We start from the raw sequence: 26,293 nt of genomic DNA, 5'->3' as shown, positions 1-26,293 counted from the left end.
ATTATCATCGCTTTTATCGGCAGGAAACTGCAGATAAAGCGGTGATAATGGGCTTGATAATATGCCCTTCTGAATAACCATAGGAGCCCAGGTTAACACCTGAACCTGGGCTGCTATGGGAAGTTACAAGGGCCTATTATCAAGCACATAATCGCCACTTTATCAGCAGTTTCCTGTCGATAAAAGCGGCGATAATGTGTCGCCTTTTGTTGATAATATGCTCCTTCATTTCTATGATAGTATGTAAAGCTTTCCTTTTTTTGGTGTAGCAGTTGTACTCAACTCGCATGCTCAGCGTCGTTTCGAAGCTCACGTTTTCTTTTTCTTCAAGTTCAACAAGCAAACCTTTCTTTATATCAGTTAGTAAATCTGTCGCTTTCTTTTCCCGGTTTGTGTGTGTCATCCGCTGCTGTAATTTTGTACAGTATTAATAGTCATATTTTTATATATTTATTTTAAAGGTAGTGCTGAGGCGCCAAACGTTGATTACGTACTCCGTCCACCGCCATTTTAGTAGTTTCTCACCGTTGTTTTATTATATCTGTTAGTTAGAACTCAGTAGTTTTCAATCCTAGTCTTGAATATCTTACTATAGTATGTCAACATTATTTTTATTGTGGACCGCCATACCCCTCCCCCACAAAATAAAAGAAGTATGGAGTTTTTTTTATCAACTTTTATTAAACATAAAATATAAACAAAACTCAATTATGACTATATTAGAACTGGCAAAATAACTTAAACAATGTTATAAACAAATTGTGAAATGGATTCCAAAAGGTGTTCGATTGGTAATCTGCAAAAGAAAAAAGAAAATTAGAGTTTAGAATTATGTAGATGTGAGTAAATGAGCTGAAGCATTACAAGTTGTGGTAACTCTACGGTTTTACGTGTGCGGTGTGACTCGTACAATCCAGTTCTGTTATAGTGCCACGTTCAAGTGGTGTCTATATGGAAGTGCCTATTGTGTTACTGACGGCCGTTATGGCGACTTATTTCTAATGCATTCCTATGAAGGCTTTGTAGATCTAGGCCTCTGTGCTTACTATTGTATAAACCTTGCGGGTAAACATTTCAGGCAGTTGGTGTCACAACTTTTCTGAACAATTCTTCTACACGTCGAAGACAGCAGTGTCTAAGCTTAGGAGAGAAAGAGAAATTATGTCACAGAGAGTGATAGAGAGAGAAAGAGAAAGAAAACAACATTAAAACTGTGTTGCAGAGTCTGGAGTTGAGATTTTGTCTAGAAAAGTCAGACGTACAGTTACTAGCTTCTTGCATCACTTTACCCATGTTAAAAGTGACTCAAAAGTGGCGTAATAAGGTTGTGGATCTGTTTGTCAGACTGTTGTAACCTATCTGTTGTCACTGCTTGGAGGTAATTATAGATTTTACAGAGTTTTACGAGTGCAGTGTACCTGGTACATTTTACTTGTTATAATGCCGTGTTCAAGTGGTGTCTATATGGAAGTGCCTACTGCGTTACTAACGCCTGTTATGCCAAATTATTTCTAATGCATTCCTATAAAGGAATTGTAGATCTAGGCCTCTGTGCTTACCGTTGTGTGAACTGTGCGCTTAAACACATACGGAAGGGGAGTTCACAACTTCACTTGAAAATTCTTCTACACGTCCAAGCAGACAGCAGTGTCTAAGTTTAAGAGAGAAAGAGAAATGATATCACAGAGAGTGAGACAGAGAGAAAACAACATGAAAACTGTGTCGCAGAGTCTGGAGTTGAGATTTTTTCTTGAACCAGACGTAGATTTACCAGCTCCTTGCATCACTTTACCCATCTGTTGTCACTGCTTGGAGGTAATTATCGATTTTACAGAGAAGCTGCTGTACACTACGCACTCTGGGCCATAATATCAAGCCTGGGCGACAAAATTATCGCCACTTTATCGGCAGGAAAGTGTCGCTAAAGTGGCGATAATGGGTTTGATAATATTCTCTATATAATTCCAATCGAAGTTCATGTTAGATGTCCTTCACATCTAACATGAGCTTCGATTGGAATTCCATGTAGCATATTATCAAACCTATTATGCCCACTTTAGCGGCAGTTTGCTGCCGATAAAGTGGCAATAATTTTGTTGCCAAGGCTTGATAATATGGCCCTCTCTCCTTTCATAAACAAAAGTTACACTACAGTTTTACGAGTGCAGTGTACCTGGTACATTTTACTTGTTATAGTGCCTTATTCAAGTGGTGTCTATATGGAAGTGCCTACTGCATTACTAATGCCTGTTATGCCGAATTATTTCGAATGCATTCCTATGAAGGATTTGTAGATCTAGGCCTCCGTGCTTACCGTTGCATAAACCTTGTGGCCAAACACTGCAGACAGTTGGATTGACAACTTCATTTTAACAATTCTTCTACACGTCCAAGCAGACAGCAGTGTCTAAGTTTAAGAGAGAAAGAGAAATGATGTCACAGAGTGAGAGAGAGAGAAAGAGAGAGAAAACAACATTAAAACTGTGTTGCAGTCTGGAGTTGAGATTTTGTCTTGAAAAGTCAGACATACATTTACTAGCTCCTTGCATCACTTTACCCATGTTAAAAGTGACTCAAAAGTGGCGTAATAAGGTTGAGGATCTGTTTGTCAGACTGTTGTAACCTATCTGTTGTCACTGCTCGGAGGTAATTATAGATTTTACAGAGAAGCTGCTGTACACTACGCACTTTGGGCCATAATATCAAGCCTCGGCGACAAAATTATTGCCACTTTATCGGCAGGAAAGTGTCGTTAAAGTGACGATAATGGGTTTGATAATATGCTCCATGGAATTCCAATCGAAGCTCATGTCTGATGTCCTTCACATCTAACATGAGCTTCGATTGGAATTCAATAGAGCATATTATCAAACCTATTATGGCCACTTTAGCGGCAGTTGGCTGCCAATAAAGTGGCGATAATTTTGTCGCCCAGGGTTGATAATATGGCCCTCTCTCGTTTCACAAATAAAGCTAACACTACAGTTTTACGAGTGCAGTGTACCTGGTATATTTCTGTTGTTATAGTGCCGCGTTCAAGTGGTGTCTATATGGAAGTGCCTACTGCGTTACTGAAGCCCGTTATGGCGACTTATTTCTAATGCATTGCTATGAAGGCTTTGTAGATCTAGGCTGCTGTGCTTACCTTGTATAAAGAAATATTTCAATTATGTAAGTACAATTTAAAACCATTGAGGGGTAGGAAAGCCATATGAAGGAGAAAAAAATAGCATTATGCATATACAATTTACAGTGGAGGCTGATGTTGTGACGTCTTCTCTTAACTTTGCTTCTGTCGTCTTTTGTCGTGTCTTGAAAGGCTGTGGTTTCGCTGAGTCTGGTAGTTTGTCTGTCACCGGAGCACAGGCAGGCAAAATAGAGCGTGCTCATGTCAGTGCACGCATTATGGGAACCGCGGGGCTGACCAAACGAAGCCTATGGCCGTCATTGGTAGCGTTTTTTGTGGTCTGCAAGAATGATGGCCCTGGGGGACATGCCATTGGGTAATGTATTGGTTTCCAGGCTAAATGATAGCAAGCATGCTAGGTGGTGGCATGTGGGTACTGTAGGCGGGCGTGCACCGCGCATGTGCAAGTATGAGTGTGTGCACTAACAATTAACAACAGAGAGAGATGGGAGCGGTGTTATAATGTACGAAGAGGCAGGCCCAGAATCGGATCTGCAGTGAGTCTTCACTTTTAATCATTCTCCATAGCATGCCCTGAGCTCTGATTTGTCAGTGAGAGGGTGATCGCACCATAGTTTATCCTGTTTATCATACTCAGCTTGTACCCGCGCATACGGTACGAATATGCTTTGATGTTAGGCGTTGCATTAAAGCTTCAGTGTGACGTCATGTTCAGCGTTCTGTACGCGAAAGTTGGCAATGTTTCTACTTGGCTTAAAACATGTATGTATTTAATGTACATACTAAGGGCAGACATTTGGGATAACTATGATTTTTTTTAATACTTTACTAATCATATATTACTTTTAACAAGAAATACACAAATCGCGGTAGAACATCATGGGTACTGGTATTGAAAGAGCTGCGCAAGTGCATCATAAGCGTACGCAAAGCCATGTGACTTTAAAAGTAGAGATTTGATTGGTTCGTAACTTTTCCTATTGCGATTTTTGAAAGTTCCGTCCCATTATAATTATTCGACTTAGACTTTCTAAGAAGAAGCATTTGTTCTGAGAATTTTCTCAAATAGATCAATGAACTCATCTTCCAGCAGTTCTTCAGAGGGAGATTTCATTCCTGAAGAACGTCCAAAGAAGAGGAAAGAAGCTCTAATTTGGAAGTTTTTCACTTTTCCAGCAGGTCAAAAAAAGGTTAATGCTCCAATAGTAACCTGTAAAATTTGCCAAACAACTCTTTCAAGGTGTGAGCCATGTAAAAAATACTCCTTTGGCAAGGCAAATATGGTGCGACACGTGAAGAACTTGCACCCCAAGAACTTTGCTTGAGCTGCCAGATGTAGGTTGCACGAGAACCCACCTGCTGCTACACCAAGCACATCAACTGCGGCAGCAGCATTTTCTGCAAGCAGTCCACACCCACCTATTGATTCTGACTTTGCTAAAGTTAACATTAGTTGCATTTATTGCGATAAACTTTTGTGTTATGGGGAACAGTCTATAGACCTGATGAAACGCTCTGTTCCACTTGGAATTTGTTGAGAAAACACAAAAAAAAGACAAAACAAAAAAAAAACTGTTCTTTTAAGAACTACCTTCACTGGTCAAAGAAAGAACTATATTTCTATGTTAGTGAGTACAAGTTTGTCAGAATGAATGTGTAGTTCATAAATGAATGAATGAATATATCACTAGTGTATGGAGAATGTGAAAGTGCAGAACTATAAGGAAGTGCTACAGCATAAATCTATAAGGTGTTTAACTATAGTATACTGTAGTATGTCCGAAGCACTTGAATGTAACATATGTACATAAATATGTTACAAGTCTTTGCTTCAATTTGCGCTGCTGGTGAAACTGCCTGGGTGAATTTGTATGTGTTATGGGCGGATTTACAATCCCCTTGTGCCTATTTTACACAGCAGTTGCGTCGCTCTTGTGACACAGCGGTGGTGCAAAAGATGTACCATGGTGTGTGCTATTAACAATGTGATGCATCTGGAGGGTGCATTACATTGTAAAGCCCTGCACCAGAAGAGGCTTTCCTGTGCAGAAGGGGGTGCAGCTACGCCTCCTAAAAGTGACTGAGTGAAATGTATAACATTTCATTCAGTCACTTTGGAAAACCTTGCACATGCTTGAAGCAGGTGTAAGGATTTATACAGCATTGTGAGCATAGGGCCCCAAGAGAATTGCTGGAGCTGTGTTATACTTGCAACCGACGTCAAGTAATAATTAATCAAAAATTACTTTGCAATTTAGTTTTGTTATTATTTTGTAATAAGAATATGAAATATAATCTAAAAAAATAAAATAAATATAAATATTTATATTAAAAATATAAGAAATTAGTATAAAAAGAAAGACATAATAATTAATACATTTATAAATTATCATTTACAAAACCTTTGAAATGCACTGAAAAAAACATAGGTTTCACACACGTTAGAGTTAGGAATTAGCATTTAAAAAACCTTGCAAATTCATTGTAAAAACCATAGGTTTCACACACGTTATAGTTAGGAATTAGCATTTAAAAAACCATGCAAATTGATTGAAAAAAACATAGGTTTCTCACGTTATAGTTAGCTGAACATTTCTGTCATACAAAACCTTTGAAATTCCTCTGTTATAGTTGGCTCAGCTAACTATAACTTGCACGCCCACAATGCACTGCTGATGATGTCACATTTTACATCACTCATGACATGGTCAGTGACATCAATCATGACATCACTATTATTATTTTATTATTTTTAAGTCACCCCAAGGTAGACCTTAGATAGCTCACAAATTATACATGTCCTGGTAGTGAAAAACTCTCCTATTCATTTTTCACTACTGTGAAGCCTACCCCTACCATAGGTTAATATTGAAAAATCTTTGTTACATATAACAAGTGAAGTTTCTATGTGAAAAGCAGTAGAACTCTCATATTTAGTACCAATGGAATTTTAATGATAAGTCCACTGTAATGATGATGTGAAATGTATCATTACAACTCTAAAAGTGATTTTTTCTGCTTAGCCATGTCTGCCTCTAGCATTTCTCCAATGCACGTCTGGGATGGGTGATAGCTGGGGTTTGTGCATTCCTTCTGTAAAGCTACACACAAAGGTAGCTTAGTTGTGACTTCATAGGCCATCCTGAAGGGCCATCCTGAACAAGATGAAAGGAAGGAGCTGGCCGCAGCCTCACACTTTTGCTTCAATACCCTGTGTTATGTCCCTACACACAGGACTGCTTAACCCACTGCAGTGAGTCTGGAGCAAGGGCAAGAAGGGAGGACCTCTGTGCACATCACACCCATCTTTGATTTCTCCCCCACTGAAAAGACACAGCTGGGTAAAAGAACTGGGCTCCTGACCTTCCCAACTGAGAATATTTCTTGACCTATGGATAGTCTGGCAGGAAAAAGGACTGATGTGCTGCTCAAGGACTATATCTCTGCTGGACTGCTGCTCTAGAATAACTGCATTTCTGTTGTGTTAATCTGCTGCCTGCTGCCTTCCTTGCCTGGGTGAGAAGGACTAGACCCATATCAAGTGAACACAGAACCAAAGAGTCTGCAAGGGCTTGCTGGGTCATATCCTGTTCTGAAGTCTCAGGGACATCAAAGACTCCCAACCAGCCTGCAGCAGCACCTGCAATCTGCCATCTGTCAGTCGGCCTTGCCAAGTGGTGCCAACCCAGGCCGGGGCCCTTGGAAATGGGCCTGAGGTGCTGCTCCAGCATACTCTATGCTTTGCCATAGACACAGAAGCTCAGCACCAGTGCACCACTGCCACAGCAGATGCATCACCGCCAATGAAAGGATTGATGTGGATGCCTCACTCACTCTGCAGCTCAGTGACTACATTTCCGATGCTTCTTCGACTCTTCGATGCCCTTTGTTTCTTGCATCTCTGCCCCATCAACAATGCACTTAAGGAACTTTGAAACCTACAATCCTGATCCGTGTATCTGGACGAGACTCCATTGTCTTTGGCCTGAACTTTGGTAGTTGTTCCAGTGAAGCATGAGACGATAGCCCTGGTTGGCGGATTATGCTTTTAAGCACTAAATTACAGTTTATTCTATAAAAATTCATGGCTCAAGTTCTACTTTTTGGATTGTTGTAGCTGTAGTCTAGTTTTGTCCATGAAATTGAGCGCTTTTTGTCTAACCAATTGTGGTATCTTCTTGCGTGGTGTTTTCACTGTTTTACTGTTTGAGGTGCTGCACAAACACTTCACACGCTGCCTCTGAAAATAAACCTGATTGATATGTGCCAAGTTACTGGGGGAACAGAGATTAATATGATTTAATTACTTAAAAAAATCATAATCTATATCTATTTCTGTACATTTGTTTTACCAGGTGCTGTGAAAGGGGAGCTGCTAATTGAGCTATCGATTGCTCCTTACTTTCATTGGACCTTTCCAGCCTGTGACTATTTTTCAGAGATCGTTCTTGGTGGCTCCACTGATCAGTGTGTTGCGGTGATAGAGAAGTGGCAGAGAAATGAACCTGGCGCTCTGGACTGGAGTCATGTAGCAAAGGCACTTTGTGTGCTTCAGGGGAACAGGTATGTATTCTACACCTCATGATGTATTACAAATGCCTTCATTTATTTACCTTGCCAGCAATCCTAATTTCATTAAATTAATTTAAAAGTTTCCAGAGGTAGTAGCAGGTTCATGCCACTTTTTCATTTTTGATACTAGAGATTTGTAGGGCATTCATCAAACTGCTTTCCATCTTTGAACCTGTAAGTGAGCAAGTATAACAAATCTATCGCTCACCATTTCTTGAAATGCAATTTTGGTTTGTAATGTACTCAACGTACTTTGTGATTTAGTAATTCATTTTGTATCACAAAAGGTTTACCAACTCATTCTGAATCACAAATAGGAGAAGTCATGCATTGAGCATCTCTGTTGTTTTTAGTATTAGCATTGAGGTGTGTCACTGGTTTGTTACTGCAATTGTCCTAATAATTAAAAATAAATTGTGCTCAAAAAAGTTAAAAAAAAGTTACTTAATTCTAAAAGGAATTGATAAAACATTCAAAGAGGGATGATGTTACATTACACAGTTTCCTCTCCAGGAATTTGTTTGGGGTGCCTGCTTCTATAAATGATGTTCTCTAATGGGATTTTGTTCATAACAGTAGTGCAGGTTCCTTTGAAAAAAAATCACATTCAAAATTCAAATACAGGGATCATGGTATACTGTTCCTTGTAATCATTCATCCTTGTGTTTGGAGTCAGTCGATGGGGGTCACAAAAAGTGTCCTACCTATTTAAGATGCCTTAGCTCAGCTTTTTTGACACTCAACGTAACTTGAAATCTCGCAATGTAACTATATCAATATGTAGATTGTATTGCAGGTAGTTCAAAAGAATTTGGTGATCAACTCCCAACCCCTAGCTGTTCCTAAACCATGCCCTAAGCTTAGTAGGACATATACCAGATGAAATGTCAACATTTATCATTCAAAAAAGTAAGAGAACCTTAAAAATGGAAACACTTAGGACATTTTTAACCTATTTTAGCATTGTACAATTGCAGCCATATCAATTAATGAACACAATTTAAGATACCAAATGTAAATAAATATTCAGGGACATATTCACCAAATGTTTTTGTAGTATGTTTAGTTCTACTTCAGTAGTACTACTATCTTTATTTTGTGCAGAGATCACGAAGGGATTCTCCACACTCATACAAATGCATTTGAGTTGCAAATATGGGAGAGACAGGGAGGATTAACTGCACTGGGGAAATACTAACTGCTGAAGGGGAGGGGTTAATGAAGGAGCATAGAGAATTTAAGGGAGGGTAAGATAGGGATATTCACCCATCTACAAAAGAGTAACACCATTACCTTTCACAAGCTTCACTTCTAATGCAATGAAAAAAAATTGGATATGTACTCCTCATCAGAGGTAGTGTAAGCTCATCACAACACACGGCTAACCACTGATGATGTAAAACCCTCCCATAGAAAATATTTGGGCTAATAACTTCATATAAACCCCCATGGAAAATGAAATGGAAATAAATATTTAAATGATTTGAAAATTGGTACACATTTATTTTAAATGTTTAAAAACAGATCTATATATTTTTATCAAATATCAATATATTGTAATGGGCTTTTTTTGAAATGATTAAGTTTGGTAGATGTATAATCCAATATATAAATTTTTTTAATTAATTCTATACATCATTTTTTATAATTATTAAGTGAATGATGATAGCCAACAGTAGCAAAGTTACTCAATAGTGTATGTGTAAGCTTCCCTGTGTAGATTTACTCACATGTAACTTTACCTATAAATAGACCCTTTGTGAAAAGATACAATTGAGGAAATTTACTAAACAGCAATGAGTCTAAAATCTTAGTCGGCTATCGGAGTTCGAAATCTAACAGTTTCAAAGAAAGGGCAATTTCTTTGACTTAGAGTCTGATTTAGACTTCGATGGATGAATATTCTTTCACTCATATGACATAGTATACTTCCCCCATTGTCGCAGTATATTATATCCTGGGTAATTTGTAATATGGCGGACATTATTTTTCACCTAACAATCTCTAAGCAGGCCCTGAGTACCAAATTAATTGATGGCCAGGAGAAAAATAACTAAGCTGAATTCTTATTAACCAAGCTAAATGCTAGAAGAGAGAAAGTCAAGAATAAAATGGCAGACATATCAGATTTGCAAATACAAAAAGCAACCCTATATTTTTAGACACTCACATTTATTCTACAAACAATATGCTAGACAAAAGAATACAAGGTCGACCTCAATTTTTTCAGTTGTTTCATAATTGGTGCAGGATTTTGTTAGCATACTTCCTTAATCCCGTTTTTGGATAAATGTAGCCATCAGTATTATATTATTCCAAATGTCAAATGCAGGATTTTGGCTAACGAGGGCTTGATACAGAGTCAATATATTTTGTGATAAAGTGTGAAGTTATACTATTTTATTGAGATTGCACTAACACATTATAAAAGATGAGTAAGATATATAACATGTGGGTGGTAGAAATAGAAGAATTACTGATCACAAATTCAAGTGCCTGATTTATATGTTGGTGGGGCAGGAACTCTGTGGTAAAGGTGACAGAGTTCCCACCCCACCAACATTGTGTTCTAGCCACTCAATGTAGATGGAGGTGGACATTGGTTGTGGCCACAACAGTGATTACACCATGACCAAATATCTCCAATTGCCCAAAGAAGTAAATGTTGGTGGAGAATTAGCTATATGTCCATCTACCCAATTACGATTGGTAGACATATAGATTTTTTTACTGTCTTTCACTGCTAGGCACACCCTGGTGGTGAGGGAAAAAGAAAATCTCCTCACCGCTTTGGAAATAACTCCCATGGAGGCATTATTTTTTTAATTGCAAAGGATTTTGTTTTAACATAGAAAAAAACTCTTTGATCAAGTTGCTGGAACATTCTGCACTTAACATCGGAAGACTTTGATGGAAACTGCTAGGACTGTGATAGTGCCAATGCCTTGTAAATGACCACCTGTTGGTGGACAATTATGAATCTTTAGTGGGGTACCTCCACCAGGGCGATAGATTAATTTATTCCATCACCCTAATGCTAAAATCAGCTGTCCATTGGATTCTAAATCAGGCCGAAGTATACATTACTTTCCTAAAGATATCTAAGTTACACTGAGGGTCAATAGGAGAGAATTGCAGAGTTTTGCTGCAGAAATAGAGAAGGACCTCTCCCCCCAAGTAGCTGTTTTGGCTCAAGACAAGTAAGCAAGAACTGGTTGGCTGAGCACAAGGACCTAATGGGAGCATAGGGTATAGATTTGCCTGTCAGTAACTGTAATGATGTAAAATCTGATAGACAAATGTACGGGCTGTAAATAAAACTTTGGAGCAGATAGGCAGCCAATGAAGAGAACTGATGACAGAGATTGGCCATGTTAACATCACTTGCATAATTCAGCCTAAACTAAAATTAAAGAATTACCATGGGTACATGCCAGCTTGCTCTGTTGCATGAAATGTAAATGATGCCCCTGTTCTTCTAGTGAGTCAAGTGAGAGATTAGAATAAACATAAATGTCCAGGTTTTGTATAACCCTTGCTGTAGTGGACGGGGGTAAACAGGTCAGGCCCCACATGAAGAAGGAGTGAGTAAAACCCCATCTCAGTCTTTTTGGACTTTCAAGTTAAACTTTGTGGACTTCCACCCAGGTGGGAAAGCAAGGCAGAGTGACAACGTCTTTGCCTGCTGCTCTGAGGAGATGCATCCTCTACTTCTAGACAGGTCAAATATGAATGTAGGCCTATATTTATCTTTTTTCACTCAGCTATCCACCTTGCTGTTCTGCGTGAAAGGGCACGAAGGGCAGGAATCCACCACATTTAACATTATAAGGCCCATTCCTGTCCTTTCCCAGCACTGTTGCAGTTTTTACTGCCTAGTCAGAAATAAGGCACCTTTCCATCACAGGTGCCTGAATCATAGGCAGAATTATTTTTGTGCAGAGAGGGACACCTTGTATCCTTATCATTTCCTTTACTTTCTCCTCCTCCTCAAGAACTGTGTCCTGATTCACAAAATTGCTGCTGCTACTTTCCTCTCAGATTGCAGACAACTAATCACAGCATTTCTGTTGGAGCGTGGTCCCATGGATCCACTGTAATGGATCCGTGTTTCTACATATACGTAAACCAGGGTTCTGCACACCCTAAATAACATTAGAAAAAATAACACAAGTTTAGCTTTTAAAAATGAAGTTAAGTTATTTAATGTTTTTATCCATTTGAAGATTAGAATCACTTGATAAACCTAAGGTTAAAGTAATGTTATACTATGGTGTGTTTGATAAAAAAAATAATATATATATATATATATATATATATATATATATCTATATCTATATTACCTACTGGCGGTCGCCAGTAGGTATATATAGTTAGGATTTTTTCTCTATGGGTTTTTTGAAAATTCTATGTCTAATAACTTTGGCGTTTGTGGACGGAATTGGCTGAAATTTTCAGGAAAATGGCACATTTTGTTTCTGAGCAGCCCCTGAAAATTTTGGGGGGGTTCGTCAAGGGGGGGCCGAGAAAAAAGGGGGGTCCCAAAACGTGTTTTTAACATTGAGTTTTCCATAGGGCGGTTGGCCTCACTTTTAGCCCGAACGGCTGAATGGATTTGCACGAAACTTGGCAAAATTGTAGGGACTGGTAGCCCGATGTGCCTTTTGTAGGTCTCAATATATGTGCTCCAGTGGATTTTGAGAAATTAACGTTTAAAAAAAGATATATATCTGTAACAGCGGACCGGGCAGCGTCCCAGGACGCGTACTTTTCGCGCAACGGAGCTTTGTGAAGCGAAGCTGATTGGTTCTCCGGCGTCTGTCAACATTCCAAACAGTCCGTAGCGGCCGCCATCTTGTCTCTCGGTAGGATCGAGAGACAAGAGGAGGCGAAAGCGAAGGGGCAAATGACCATAAGGGGGAATAGTAGATCCTCGCTGACCCCCTAGGTTTGATGTGGAGGTTTTAAAAGGGCCCCGCGGGGCAAAAAAAAATAATAATAATAATAATCGAACGGCTGAATGGATTTGCACGAAACTTGGTAAAATATTAGGGACTGGTAGCCCGATGTGCCTTTGCTAGGTCTCAATATATGTGCTCCAGTGGATTTTGAGAAATTAACGTTCAAAAAAAGATATATATCTGTAACAGCGCTCCGCTTCGCGTACTTTTCGCGTTACGGAGCTTTGCGAAGCTGATTGGTTCTCCGGCGTCTGTCAACATTCCAAACAGTCCGTAGCGGCCGCCATCTTGTCTCTCGGTAGGATTGAGAGACAAGAGGAGGCCAAAGCGAAGGGGGAAATGACCATAAGGGGGCATAGTAGATCCTTCCTGACCTCTTAGGTTTGATGTACCATTTTGCCAAGTTTGGTGTAATTCCGTTCAGCCATTCAGGCTGTAGACGTATGTAAATGTCCTATGGAAAATTGCATGGGGAAAACACATTTGAAAGTGTTGAAATTTAGAACCAATTAAAATGTTACTTTGGTTTTGTATTTGTGTGTGATGAAAGTTAATTGGTTATGTATATATGTCAAATGAGAGGAAACCACAGCCATTTTGTGATACTACTGTCTGAGGTACATTTGTGAGGAATTTTTGGTGGTGAATTTCTGGTGTTTGATTTACACAGTACTAACACTTGTCCTACTTTTAAAAAGGTGAGTTGTTAATTTGTATGGGGAACTATGTTGTACACTTGAAGATAATTTGAAAAATGTTTTCTGTTATTTATTTGCAGTCCTTCTGTTATACTAAATACTTGATAAAGTTAGTTTTATATTATGTATTACTAAAAACGATAAATGAAAGTGATTATTTTTTTCTGCAATTTACAGCAAGCAATTTCAAAATAAAATGGCTCACAATGAAGAGACCGTGGCAATTTCTTTTGAATTGTCCACTACATTGATTGAAATTGAGAGCACCAATAATGAAATATTGTCACAAGGAGGACATGACTTGTATGATTCCATTAGATTGATTGAAATGGACAGCACCAAGAATGAAATATTGTCACAAGGAGATGACTTGAATGATTCCACTACATTGATTGAAATTGAGAGCACCAATAATGAAATATTGTCACAAGGAGGAGATGGCTTGTATGATTCCATTAGATTGATTGAAATGGACAGCACCAATAATGAAATATTGTCACAAGGAGGAGATGACTTGAATGATTCCACTACATTGATTGAAATTGAGAGCACCAATAATGAAATATTGTCACGAGGAGATGACTTGAATGATTCCACTACATTGATTGAAATGGACAGCACCAATAATGAAATATTGTCAGAAGGAGGAGATGACTTGAATGATTTTTTTGATCAATCTCTTGATGGCGAATTTATCGAGTGTTTGGAGACCATAGAGTTACAAGAATCATCATTGCAGACTTTTAATGAGGAGATTCCAGATGAGATGATTGAAGAGGAAATTACTGATGAGGACATGTTACTAGTTGTTTCAAATTTAGAAAATTCTGAAGAATAAATTTATATTTAGAAATCAAAAATTGTTTGAGACATTATTTATTTTTATTTTTAATTTATGAGGTTGTAGCGAAGTGATTGTAGTATAAAATGAGACTTATAGTATAGAGTGCAACATTTTTATGTTACATGGTAAGTTTACTCATATTTACTTCCCTTCTGCCACTATATTATCTCCAATGTGTATTTGACATGTCTTCTTCATCTCCGGCCTCCTTTCTCTCACTGTGTGTCTCCGATGCATCTTATCGCTGGTATTTTGTGTAATTACAGAAGAGAGTAAAATAAAATAGTTCGGAACGTGAAAAGGGGGCAAAGTAGAGTACTCCTCACCCCCTAGGCCTTTTTAGGCGGTCCCAAAAGGATTAGTTTCTGCTTTCCTGAGAGATTATGGTATGAGTTCCATATACCACAATAACTTGCATTACAACATGCAAGATATCTATCTCCTATTACCAACTTTTGGAGATATTCGCGCTAAGCGCGAATATCTCCAAAAAGTAACACCTGCCCTGAGCAGTTCTTAGCCATGTTATCCAATGGGAGGTGGATAACATGGCTAAGAGTATTAGCTCGGTAATGCATGAATATCGCTGAGTTTTTAGCGATATTCATGCATTGCGGCCGTTTATTATCGCATTTGCGATAAACCTTGATAATAGTAAGGTTTATCTTCGATAATTTCTGACGATGCTTAGTGGTAAAAAATTGGTTGGTAAGCATCGTTAGCGATAAATATCGCTTAACTTTGGTAATATGCCCCAACGTCTGTTAACGTTCGATTCGAAGGAAATGAGGAAGTGTTGAAAAACATTGTCTGCGCCATCTTGCCTTTTTTGAAATGCCACACTTTTGTCGTGCACGGCAGCCATTTTAGATGTCTTGACCAGACCCACTCTCTGCACGCTGTCGATTCGTAGCATGGCTCCTCACCCTCGCAAGCATCTTCCCCAGGCACTGGTCACCCCCGCTCTCTGTCTTATGCATGGGCAATAAACCTCCCCCCATCTGCGCTGCTCTTCCCTGAGAATCACACTGTGCCCGCCCGACACCTCCCTTTCGCCCTATTCACTACCGCACCCTCTGACACTCCTCTTCCTCTGTGTCCGATTGTCCAGGCTATCAGCTAGCCCTGCAGATGTAGTTTATGGCCCCAGCTGTAAAGAATCACCCCTCTTCAAAGGAGTTATAGTAGATCAAGGCCCACACCCGATGAGATCCGTCACACCACACGTGTTCCTACTATCTGAAAACTATCCTGTATTGTGATTGGGGAGGGGACCGAGCCTGAAGCGGAAGATTCCAGGAATGACTCTTTGTACATCAAAGTTTTTACAATTATGTGTCACATAAAAAATATATAGCACTCCAACAAAGTAGTAGGAATATAAAACTTTAATAACATATAAATATATACAACAAAACAAAAACAGTAAAAACATTTAAACAACGAAGAGACCGTGGCAATTTCTTTTGAATTATCCAATAGATTTATTGAAATTGACAGCACCAATAATGAAATATTCTTGTCAGTAGCGGTCTGTTGTGCGAATAGTTCCAAGGCAGCAGAACGCGCTGAAATCTGGATGTCACGAAGGTGATGTCTAGCAAGTTGCCGCCCAGCAAATAACGGCGTGGGGCGCCGCGGGGGTGAGTGAGTCCAGTAGGCACCACAGCTATTCTTACCGGCATTGCAGAATTACTGCTGGGGACAATGCCTGTGCTGGAGCAGGGTCACAGCAGAAACAAAAAGGATTCTGTTGAAGATGTTGTTGGTTTTCAATTTGAAAACAGTTCTGGTGTCAACTGCTATGCTAATGTAGTGGTTAATGTTTTGTTTTCTCTAGAAAATGTAAAAGAGGGGGAGGCAGTCCAAAGTTCCGTTAAAAGGGCAAAGGAAAGGATCGGTGGTTTGAACTATCAGTCAAAAAGGGGAGGGGGTGCAACAATTTTTCCTACCGGGTCACACTGTGCTTTCACCGGAAGTGAGGTCTGCAGGATTCTAGTAATTCAAAGTGAGGCTGGCGCCGACGTCCCGCGGATACAGTTTCGTCACTCCACGGGTGATCATGGCAGTCATTCCCCATCGGGGGTCGGAGACTCCCGCGGCTCCTCTAGAATCTTCAAGGTCGTGGAGGACTACGGTGGTGGAGTCAATCAGTGACCGGGCCATTTCTTTATGCTGGGCCCGCTCTTGCCAGGTCGACCGCCATTTTGAGAGTTCGGTAGCTACTGGCGATCGCGGGGTCAAATGAGCGGACGGGCTCCACCCTGCCGGGCGAGACGTTGCAGCATGGCCACAGTGGAAGAACTCTTTTCCGGGCGCCTGGACCGCTGAGGGTGCAGCTGGGAAGCCTCCACTGGGGAGGCGGGAGAGGCCTGTTCGCACCGTCTCTCCCTCCCAGTGCACCCCACGGCGTCTCGCTTGAGATTTGTTATGGCCGGACCAGGCGATGAGGACGAGGGGGGGGGGTCGGAGGCATGTGCAAGACATCCCCCCCCAGGGTTGTTGCAGCAATTATACAAGAAAGAAGAAGTGTCCCGTCCGTCTTCGGGCCGGGCTTCCGGTAGATGTCGGCCGGACGCCCCTGGCTCTGGCCCCATGAACGGGTTTCTTGGTTTATCGGCTGCAGCCGGATTCCGTCGGCCTCGGCCCCCCGACCGTTGGTGGCCGGACCGGAAGAGCATGTGGCGGGACTACCTGCAACTCTCAAGGGCCACCGCGGCCGGACTGGGAGAGAGAGGGGAGGGTCGAGGAGACATTCCCCCTCCCTGCAACTGTTCAGCGTTGTAAAGGCAATCCCCTGGCCGGGTCCCGTTGGTCTCGGCCTCTCCTCCGGCTACACCCTACGTTAGGATCTCCTGGCCGAGGCGTGGCAGCAGGACCTGCCTTATATGGGCTGCTCCCGGCTGGGCGTAGCCGGAACCCTGCCCCACCTTGGAAGTTTCCAGAGTGGGGGCGGATGTTCTACTGACTTGCATTTTCCCTAGTCTATCGATTTTTTTGGCGTGGCAGGCGGTGGGACAGCGAGGGGTGATTTGGTTTCTCTTACTGTTTTTCTGGTCTCTCACCACTGGCATATTTTAACGTTTTCTTGTTTCTAGGACATTAATAGGTTTTATCATTACGTTATGTTATCGTTTCTTTGTTCGTTGTTTAATAAAAGTTCATGTTCATCAGTGGCCTACTGATTTTCGTTTTCCTATTCTTTTCTTTCCAGGTTGTTTCATGCTAAAGTTTCTGTTAACAGGATACAGTGATCACTTCGTTATTATTGCATATGTCCTTTTCACTAGGGGTGCTCTCTGGTCGGGCCAGATGACGTATGTCTAGTAAATGGTCCGGGTGAAACAGGTGCATCAATCAGTGGGGAGTAGATAGGCATGACAGATTACAACGGGGGAGAAAGGTCCGCATTACGTACCCTTTCACTACTTGCAAAGATTTTCCTACGTTTATTTGCAAACAGGGAATACCTCCAAAAAGAACTAATTCCCAAACAGTCAATGTTCGGACAATCAATCAATCAATGAGGAATGAAATAGGTACGACGTGTTAAAGGCTTGCGTTACCTACCCTTCACTATCTGCAAAGGGAGAGAGAATATTCCTATTCTTCCTCGTTTGCAGGTAGAGAAGATCCTTAAGAGAATTAACATCGAACAATTCAATGCTCGATTGAAACAATCAACAAGGGGTACTGTGAACACAAATGAACGCCGCTTATGTACATACGCATTGCTATTTTCAACAGGTTGTTCCTAATGTTTCTATTTTAGCGAGGTCAAAAAGAGATCCCATTAGTGGCCTACTGATTTTGCTCGATTCCTTTTGTTTTTTTACACGATTTTTCGCTATCTGCAAAGACTAAACAGAGTATTGCGACTCTGTGCTTGTTTGTAAATAGAGAATGAACCAAAGAGAACAATCAATCAAATGGAGAGAGAAGCAGGCACGACGGATTACAAAGGGGGCAAAGGGCTGCGTTAACTACCCTTCACTATCTGCAAAGAGAGAGTACTCCTAATAGAAATGAGGGGTGGGGGGCAGCATTCAAAGCAGATCAGTGTGCATAAACACGAAAATGTTTTTACTTACCACGTACTTGACATTCGACAGCTTATGATATTTGCTATTAAAAAACCATTGAAATTCACTGAAAAAACCATAGGTTATAGACCATATATAGTTAGGAATTAGCATTTACAAAACCTTGAAAATTCACTGAAAAAACCATAGGTTATAGACCATATATAGTTAGGAATTAGCATTTAAAAAACCTTATTTTACTCACACAAAACCATTGAAATTCCATATATAGTTAGTTGCACTAACTATATATTGCGCACCCGCAATCCACTGCTGATGATGTCACATATTACATCATTCATGACATGGTCAGTGACATCACTGATGACATCACTGATGACATCTCAAATGACATCACTGATGACATCACTGATGACAACATCCAGTGACTATGTTTCTGTAAAGTTAAAATATGTCTTACATATTGAAGAATGAGTGGATGTATAAGTGTCTGGACGAAGGATTTAGTAGGTGCATGACTGAATGTATGAGTGAGTGATTAAATGTGTCTCACTGAGTGCATGGGTTAGTGACTAAACTGTCTTAATTTGTGCATCATTATGTCTGTTGTTCTGTAAACTGCTGCATGTGTTGATCAGTAGCTATATGAGTAACTATATGGGTTATTGATTGATTGCCCAAGTATTTGCATGGGAGACTGAGTGTGTGTGTGGCTGGCTGGGAGGTGTGTGACTCTGTACAGATCAATGTGTACTTGTATCAATGATTGTATAAGAGAGTAAGTATGTGTTAGTATATGGTTGAAAACGTAAGGTGCTCTATGTTTAACTGTATAGAGTAGAAAATGGAAGTGTGATTGATTCTTTACAGGACTGACTAGGTGTGTGAGTAACTCCATGGATGAGTGGCAGAGTGTGAGTGTCTGTATAGGTGTATGAGTGCATATGATTGTGTTGTAAACATGAGTGATTGTATGTATGAATGATTGTATGGGTGAATGAGTGAATGTGTGTGTAGACGTAGGAATCAGTGAGTACGTATGTAGTAACTAGTATTGGTGTGTCAATGGTTTCAAAAATTATACTCTGTTTTTAACACTGGGTGAAACAGAGGTTATATTAAAATGTGAGGAGATGCATTGTATTGTCACATGAATGATATCATCAGTGATGTGGTCATTGATGTCAAATGAGATGTCATCAGTGATGTCATCAGTGATGTCATTTGAGATGTCATCAGTGATGTCATCAGTGATGTCACTGACCATGCCATGAATGATGTAATATGTGACATCATCAGCAGTGGATTGCGGGTGCGCAATATATAGTTAGTGCAACTAACTATATATGGAATTTCAATGGTTTTGTGTGAGTAAAATAAGGTTTTTTAAATGCTAATTCCTAACTATATATGGTCTATAACCTATGGTTTTTTCAGTGAATATATAGATATATATATATATATATATATATATTACCTACTGGCGGTCGCCAGCAGGTAGTTATAGTTAGGACCTAGTTTCTACAGGAAATCTACAACATTCTATTTTGAATAACTTTGGCGCCGGTAGACGAATCTTCGTGAATTTCTCTAAGAAAATGGCCTGCTCAGTTCCGCTCCTTCCATGAAAGTTTGGGGGTGATCCATCAAGTGGGGGCCGAGAAAAAAGGAGGGTCCCAAAACGTGTCTTCCCCATGCAATTTTCCATAGGGATATTTAGCCAGGGCTACAGCCCGAACAGCTGAACGGAATTACATGAAATTTGGCAGAGAGGTAGAGTTCTGTTCGCATATTCTGCTTTTTGTTTAATGGTGTAAATCCGTTCAGTAGTTTCTGAGAAAATTGCAAGTAAAATCATAGCGATATCTGGAGACGGAGTTCAGCACGCGTACTGAAATCTGTTCAATTACGAGCGCAGGCTGCATGCTGATTGGCTGTGAACTGTCTGTCAACACCAGGAAATGTTGGTTGCCATCTGGTGCCTCGCTAGAACTGAGTCACAAGAAAGTAGTAAAACAAAGTTGAGAAACAAGGGAAGGGGGTAGGCTAGAAATATTCTGACCCTTTATGCTTGCTCATGGGGTCGTACATGGATGTTTAGGCTCTATTTTTTTTAAAGCAAAATCGCGGCATACGCATAGGGAAATACGTACAATCATGAGCAGGAGCTGCATGCTGATTGGCTGTCAATACTTCAAACCAGTGTTGGCAGCCATCTTGTTTGTCGGGAGAGCAGAGTCACAAAAAAACATCAAAACAAAGTTGAGAAATAAGGAAAGGGGGCAGGGTAGAAACATTCTGATCCTATAGTCTTGGTCAGGGGGTGGTACATGGATCTTTAGACTCAATTTTTATTTAAAAAAAAATAAAAAATGGCGGGGTACTCATGCAGTACTTGTACACGGTGGAAAAGGTGAAAGCTCAGAACTCAGTAGTTTTCAATCCTAGTCTTGAATATCTTACTATAGTATGTCAACATTATTTTTATTGTGGACTGTCATACCCCTCCCCCACAAAATAAAAGAAGTATGTAACTTTTTTAAACAATAAATATAAACAAAACTCAATTATAACTATACTAGAACTAGAAAAATAACTTACAAAATTTTATAAACAAATTGTGAAATGGATTCCAAAAGGTGTTCGATTGGTAATCTGCAAAAGAAAAAAAAAATTAGAGTTTACAATTAGGTAGATGTGAGTAAATGAGCTGAAGCATCAGAGGGAGATTTCATTCTTGAAGAACCTCCAAAGAAGAGGAAAGAAGCTCTAATTTGGAAGTTTTTTACTCTTGCTCCAAAAGTAACCTGTAAAATTTGCGAAACAACTCTTTCAAGGGGTGATCCATGTAAAAAATACTCCTTTGGCACAGCAAATATGGTGCGACATGTGAAGAACTTGCATCCCAAGAACTTTGCTCGAGCTGCAAGATTGAGGTTGCACGAGAACCCACCTGCTGCTACACCAAGCACATCAACTGCAGCAGTAGCATTTTCAGCAAGCAGTCCACACCCACATATTGATTCTGACGTTGCTAAAGTTAAAATTCTATGCATTTATTGCGATAAACTTTTGTGTTATGGGGAACAGTCTATAGACCTGATGAAACGCAGGATGCAGGATCTTTGCTGTCCTCGACATTAGTTGTTCTTTTTTTTCATTCTTTTGTTCCGCTTGGAATTTGTTGAGAAAACACAAAAAAATACAAAACTAAAAAAAAAAAAAAGCTGTTCTTTTTAGAACTACCTTCACTGGTCAAAGAAAGAACTATATTTCTATGTTAGTGTGTAAAAGTTTGTCAGAATGAATGTGTAGTTCATAAATGAATGAATGAATATTTTACTAGTGTATGGAGAATGTGAAAGTGCAGAACTATAAGGAACTGCTACAGCATAAATCTATAAGGTGTTTATCTATAGTACACTGTAGTATGTCCGAAGCACTAGAATGTATCATATGTACATAAATATGTTACAAGTGTATGCTTCAATTTGCGCTGCTGGTGAAACTGCCTGGGTGAATTTGTCTGTGTTAGTGGCGGATTTACAATCCCCTTGTGCCTCTTTTACACAGCTGTTGTGTCACTTTTGTGACACAGCGGTTGTGCAAAAGATGTGCCATGGTCTGTGCTATTAACAATGTGACGCATCTGGAGGGTGTATTACATTGTAAAGCGCTGCGCCAGAAGAGGCTTTCTTTTGCAGAAGGGGGTGCAGCAACACGTGTGAATCAAAGGTTATGTTACAGTGAGAGGAGGTCTGCCACAAGGATGATGTCATCAGTGATGTCATCAGGGATATCATTTGAGATGTCATCAGTGATGTCATTGACCATGTCATGAGTGATGTAATATGTGACGTCATCAGCAGCGCATTGCGGGCGCGCAAGTTATAGTTAGCTGAGCTAACTATAACGGAGGATTTTCAAAGGTTTCGTATGAGAGAAATGTTCAGCTAACTATAACGTGTGAAACCTATGTTTTTTCAATGAATTTGCATGGTTTTTAAATGCTAATTCCTAACTATAACGTATGTGAAACCTATGTTTTTGTCAATGAATTTGTAAAGTTTTTTAAATGCCAATTCCTAACTATAACATGTGTGAAAAGTATGGTTTTTCAGTGAATATATTACCTACTGGCGGTCACCAGTAGGTATATATAGTTAGGATTTTTTCTCTATGGGTTTTTTGAAAATTCTATGTCTAATAACTTTGGCGTTTGTGGACGGAATTGGCTGAAATTTTCAGGAAAATGGCACATTTTGTTTCTGAGCAGCCCTTGAAAATTTGGGGGGGTTCGTCCAGTGGGGGCCGAGAAAAAAGGGGGGTCCCAAAACGTGTTTTTAACATTGAGTTTTCCATAGGGCGGTTGGCCTCACTTTTAGCCCGAACGGCTGAATGGATTTGCACGAAACTTGGCAAAATTGTAGGGACTGGTAGCCCGATGTGCCTTTTGTAGGTCTCAATATATGTGCTCCAGTGGATTTTGAGAAATTAACATTTAAAAAAAGATATATATCTGTAACAGCGGACCGGGCAGCGGCCCAGGACGCGTACTTGTCGCGCAACGGAGCTTTGTGAAGCGAAGCTGATTGGTTCTCCGGCGTCTGTCAACATTCCAAACAGTCCGTAGCGGCCGCCATCTTGTCTCTCGGTAGGATCGAGAGACAAGAGGAGGCCGAAGCGAAGGGGCAAATGACCATAAGGGGGCATAGTACATTGTCGCTCACCCCCTAGGTTTGATGTGGAGGTTTTAAAAGGGCCCCGCGGGGCAAAAAAAAATAAAAATAATAATAATCGAACAGCTGAATGGATTTGCACGAAAGTTGGCAAAATTGTAGGGACTGGTAGCCCGATGTGCCTTTGCTAGATCTCAATATATGTGCTCCAGTGGATTTTGAGAAATTAACGTTCAAAAAAAGATATATATCTGTAACAGCGCACCGCTTCGCGTACTTTTCGCGTTACGGAGCTTTGCGAAGCGAAGCTGATTGGCTCTCCGGCGTCTGTAAACATTCCAAACAGTCCGTAGCGGCCGCCATCTTGTCTCTCGGTAGGATCAAGAGACAAGAGGAGGCCAAAGCGAAGGGGCAAATGACCATAAGGGGGAATAGTAGATCGTCGGTGACCCCCTACGTTTGATGTGGAGGTTTTAAAAGGGCCCCGCGGGGCAAAAAAAATAATAATAATAATAATCGAACGGCTGAATGGATTTGCACGAAACTTGGCAAAATTGTAGGGACTGGTAGCCCGATGTGCCTTGGCTAGGTCTCAATATATGTGCTCTAGTGGATTTTGAGAAATTAACGTTCAAAAAAAGATATATATCTGTAACAGCGCTCCGCTTCTCGTACTTTTCGCGTTACGGAGGTTTGCGAAGCTGATTGGTTTTTCGGCGTCTGTAAACATTCCAAACAGTCCGTAGCAGCCGCCATCTTGTCTCTCGGTAGGATCGAGAGACAAGAGGAGGCCAAAGCGAAGGGGCAAATGACCATAAGGGGGCATAGTAGATCCTCCCTGACCCCCTAGGTTTGATGTGGAGGCTTTGAAAGGGTCTCGCAGGGCAAAAAAAATATATACCGTTTTTTTAGTTTTTTTGCGTGGAGTGCGCCCGGTTCGCGAACCGGGAAGCGGTCTGGGGAGCGTACTTTCTTGAAAATTAGTGAAAAAAGTTAGAGTAAAATAATAATTGTGAGTGATCAGATGTAGGGTAGCTCTGAGAAGAGCTTTTGGGTTTATGGTACATTTAGGTACTTATAAGTAGGTACCAATGCACAGTCTTAAATTCAGAGTGAAAACTCTGTTGCCCTCATCTGAGAAGTGAACTCCATCTGCTCTGTAGATATCTTGCATGTAGTAACGCAAGTTATTGTTGTACAGGGAGCCCATTCCATGGTCTCTCATGTAAGCTGAAACAGATTTGTTTACATGCTTCCTCGATTTCTCAATTTGTGGACAAAATTGGTTCGACCACCTCCATTTCTGTCTTTGGCATATATTTGAATATACCAAGGCAGTCTGAGGAAAAAGTGCCATCAATTGCTCAAAGGTGTCCTTTAAAAGCATTTCCAGACCTACCCCAGTCAAAGTGCCCAAATCATTACCTCCACAGTGCACAATTAACAGGTCAGGTTTTGGCAAATGCATAAAGGTTTTCACCAATGGTATCAATTGGTGACATTTTAATCCTCTGTGGCCAAACCACTTAATTTCCACATCTTGTAAATTGAGGTTAGGTAAATTCCTGTTTTCAGCGTACCTTTGAGCCCAATAGATGTAGCTATGTCCAACAATCCAGACAGAAAACATGGCGAGAGAAGGTTCTCCTGCAGTCAGATGAAGTGTGGCAATGAAATGGCAGTTGAAAAAATGAGAGTGTAAAATGAAAAAAACTGAGGAGTTTCTGTGTTAATGAAGCAGTAAGAGTGATTGGTGGATTTTTATTGTTGAAAACAGAAAGTTAGTGTGCATGGATGAGTTCGTTGAAAGATGTATTTTGAGTGGCGAAGAAAAAATCATTAAATGAAAGAATGCTTTGGATATGCAGGTGCACTGAGAGTTCAGAGTTCAATTGCAACATTGTTGTGTGAGAGGTCTTGCAAGAGGTGGTTGCTATGCAGAAAAAGCAGAGAGGGGGCAGAGGGGGGAAGGGTTTTGCTTTGAAAAAAAGTGAGGGAAGAGTTTTGATTGGGTGACATGAGAGATCTGTGTGAGGAATTACAGCATTTCTGTGCTTTTGATAGCTGCAGACTCTGGAGTGCATACCTTTTGCTCTGCTGAAGACAAATTGGTGTGTTTCTGAGACTGTTTTGAAACTCAAAGTATTTGCTAAGGTGAGAAAAAATTTCTTTAATTTAGATAGAAAATAGTGTGCTTTAAGGAGAAAATTATGAAGAAAGTTGTGTTTTTCAAATGTTGCTTTGTCTCAAGTGTTTCACAAATAGATTTTGTTTCTTTGAGAAATTGTAATTGGAGAAAATGTGAAGTATTAGTACTGACAGGGCTTTTATGTGCATAGGAGCTGTGGAGTGTTTTCAAATTATGACTTGTAAATCGTTTTTGAGAAAAAGCAATGGTTTTAATATTGATGAGAAGGACATAATGGTGTCTGCTTCTTTATAAGGTAATTGAGAGTCTCTGATGTTATTTTTCCCATTTCAATGTAAGAAGTTTGTCTGTGGAGCAAATTGCTTGTAAATATGCTCCCACTTGTGCATGGCAAATTTAGATTTTGAATGTTTCCGTTACATAGGCATGTTAAAGGTGACTGAAACATGCTGCAAAGGCAATCAAAAAATGCTTTTATGTGTCTTAAGGACATTTTAAGTCATTTCCCCATGTGCAGTGTTTTCAAATTATGAGTTGAAAATCGTTTTTGAGGTAAAGGAATGTTTTCAAAATTTATGTGCGCCATATGACCCCCAATTTTTTTTTCAGGGGTGCAGCAGGGTGTTCTTGAGACACCCCTGCACCGTCGGAAAAATTCGTAATTTGCGATGAGGTAATTGCTAATCGCAAATTGCACCTTCATTCCTATGGGCCTCCTGCTGCATGGAAATGAATGGGTAATCTTGCTGAAATGCAAAGTCGAATCTGTATTTAAAAGGGTCTGCAGCTCTGTACGGGTGTTCGCTATGTGAAGCATGAAAGTTTCACGGGCCGAACTCAAGGCCACCTCTCTCTGAGACAAAAGAGCTCTTATTCTTGCCATGCTGTTGAAATGTGCTCCCAAGGTTGGTATTTGTGGCCAGATTGAAAACTCCCTATGTTCATGTGTGGGAGGAAATAGAACATTTCTGCAGCAAATAACCCGTTCATTTACTGTTACGATAAAATGAATACTTTTAATTAACCCAGAACAATCTTCATTATTGAGCATCAAATAACTACCATTTTCCAAGAACTTGAACGTGGGGATGATAGCAGGAACTGGCGTGCCTTGCAACACGCAAGCCATATTTGGTCGGTGTTTGTTGCATGAACCGTGTAACTGTATGTGCCTACACATTAGTGAATGATCTGGCGTC

The 26,293-nt window shown here is 40.3% G+C and overlaps 1 protein-coding gene across 1 annotated transcript in view; it reads left to right on the top strand.

Moving 5' to 3' along the window:
* The window catches only part of LOC144752096 (nicotinamide N-methyltransferase-like), a 104,905-nt gene that overhangs the window by 4,512 nt on the left and 74,100 nt on the right, over positions 1-26,293 (top strand). Inside the window, exon 2 of the mRNA XM_078640042.1 lies at positions 7,504-7,711. Coding sequence (XP_078496168.1) covers positions 7,504-7,711 — 208 coding nt within the window. The remainder of the gene's footprint in view (positions 1-7,503; positions 7,712-26,293) is intronic.

This window comes from Lissotriton helveticus, chromosome 4_2 (genome assembly GCF_964261635.1).
Source record: "Lissotriton helveticus chromosome 4_2, aLisHel1.1, whole genome shotgun sequence".
NCBI lineage: Eukaryota > Metazoa > Chordata > Amphibia > Caudata > Salamandridae > Lissotriton > Lissotriton helveticus.
This window is presented reverse-complemented; position numbering and strand designations above follow the sequence as displayed.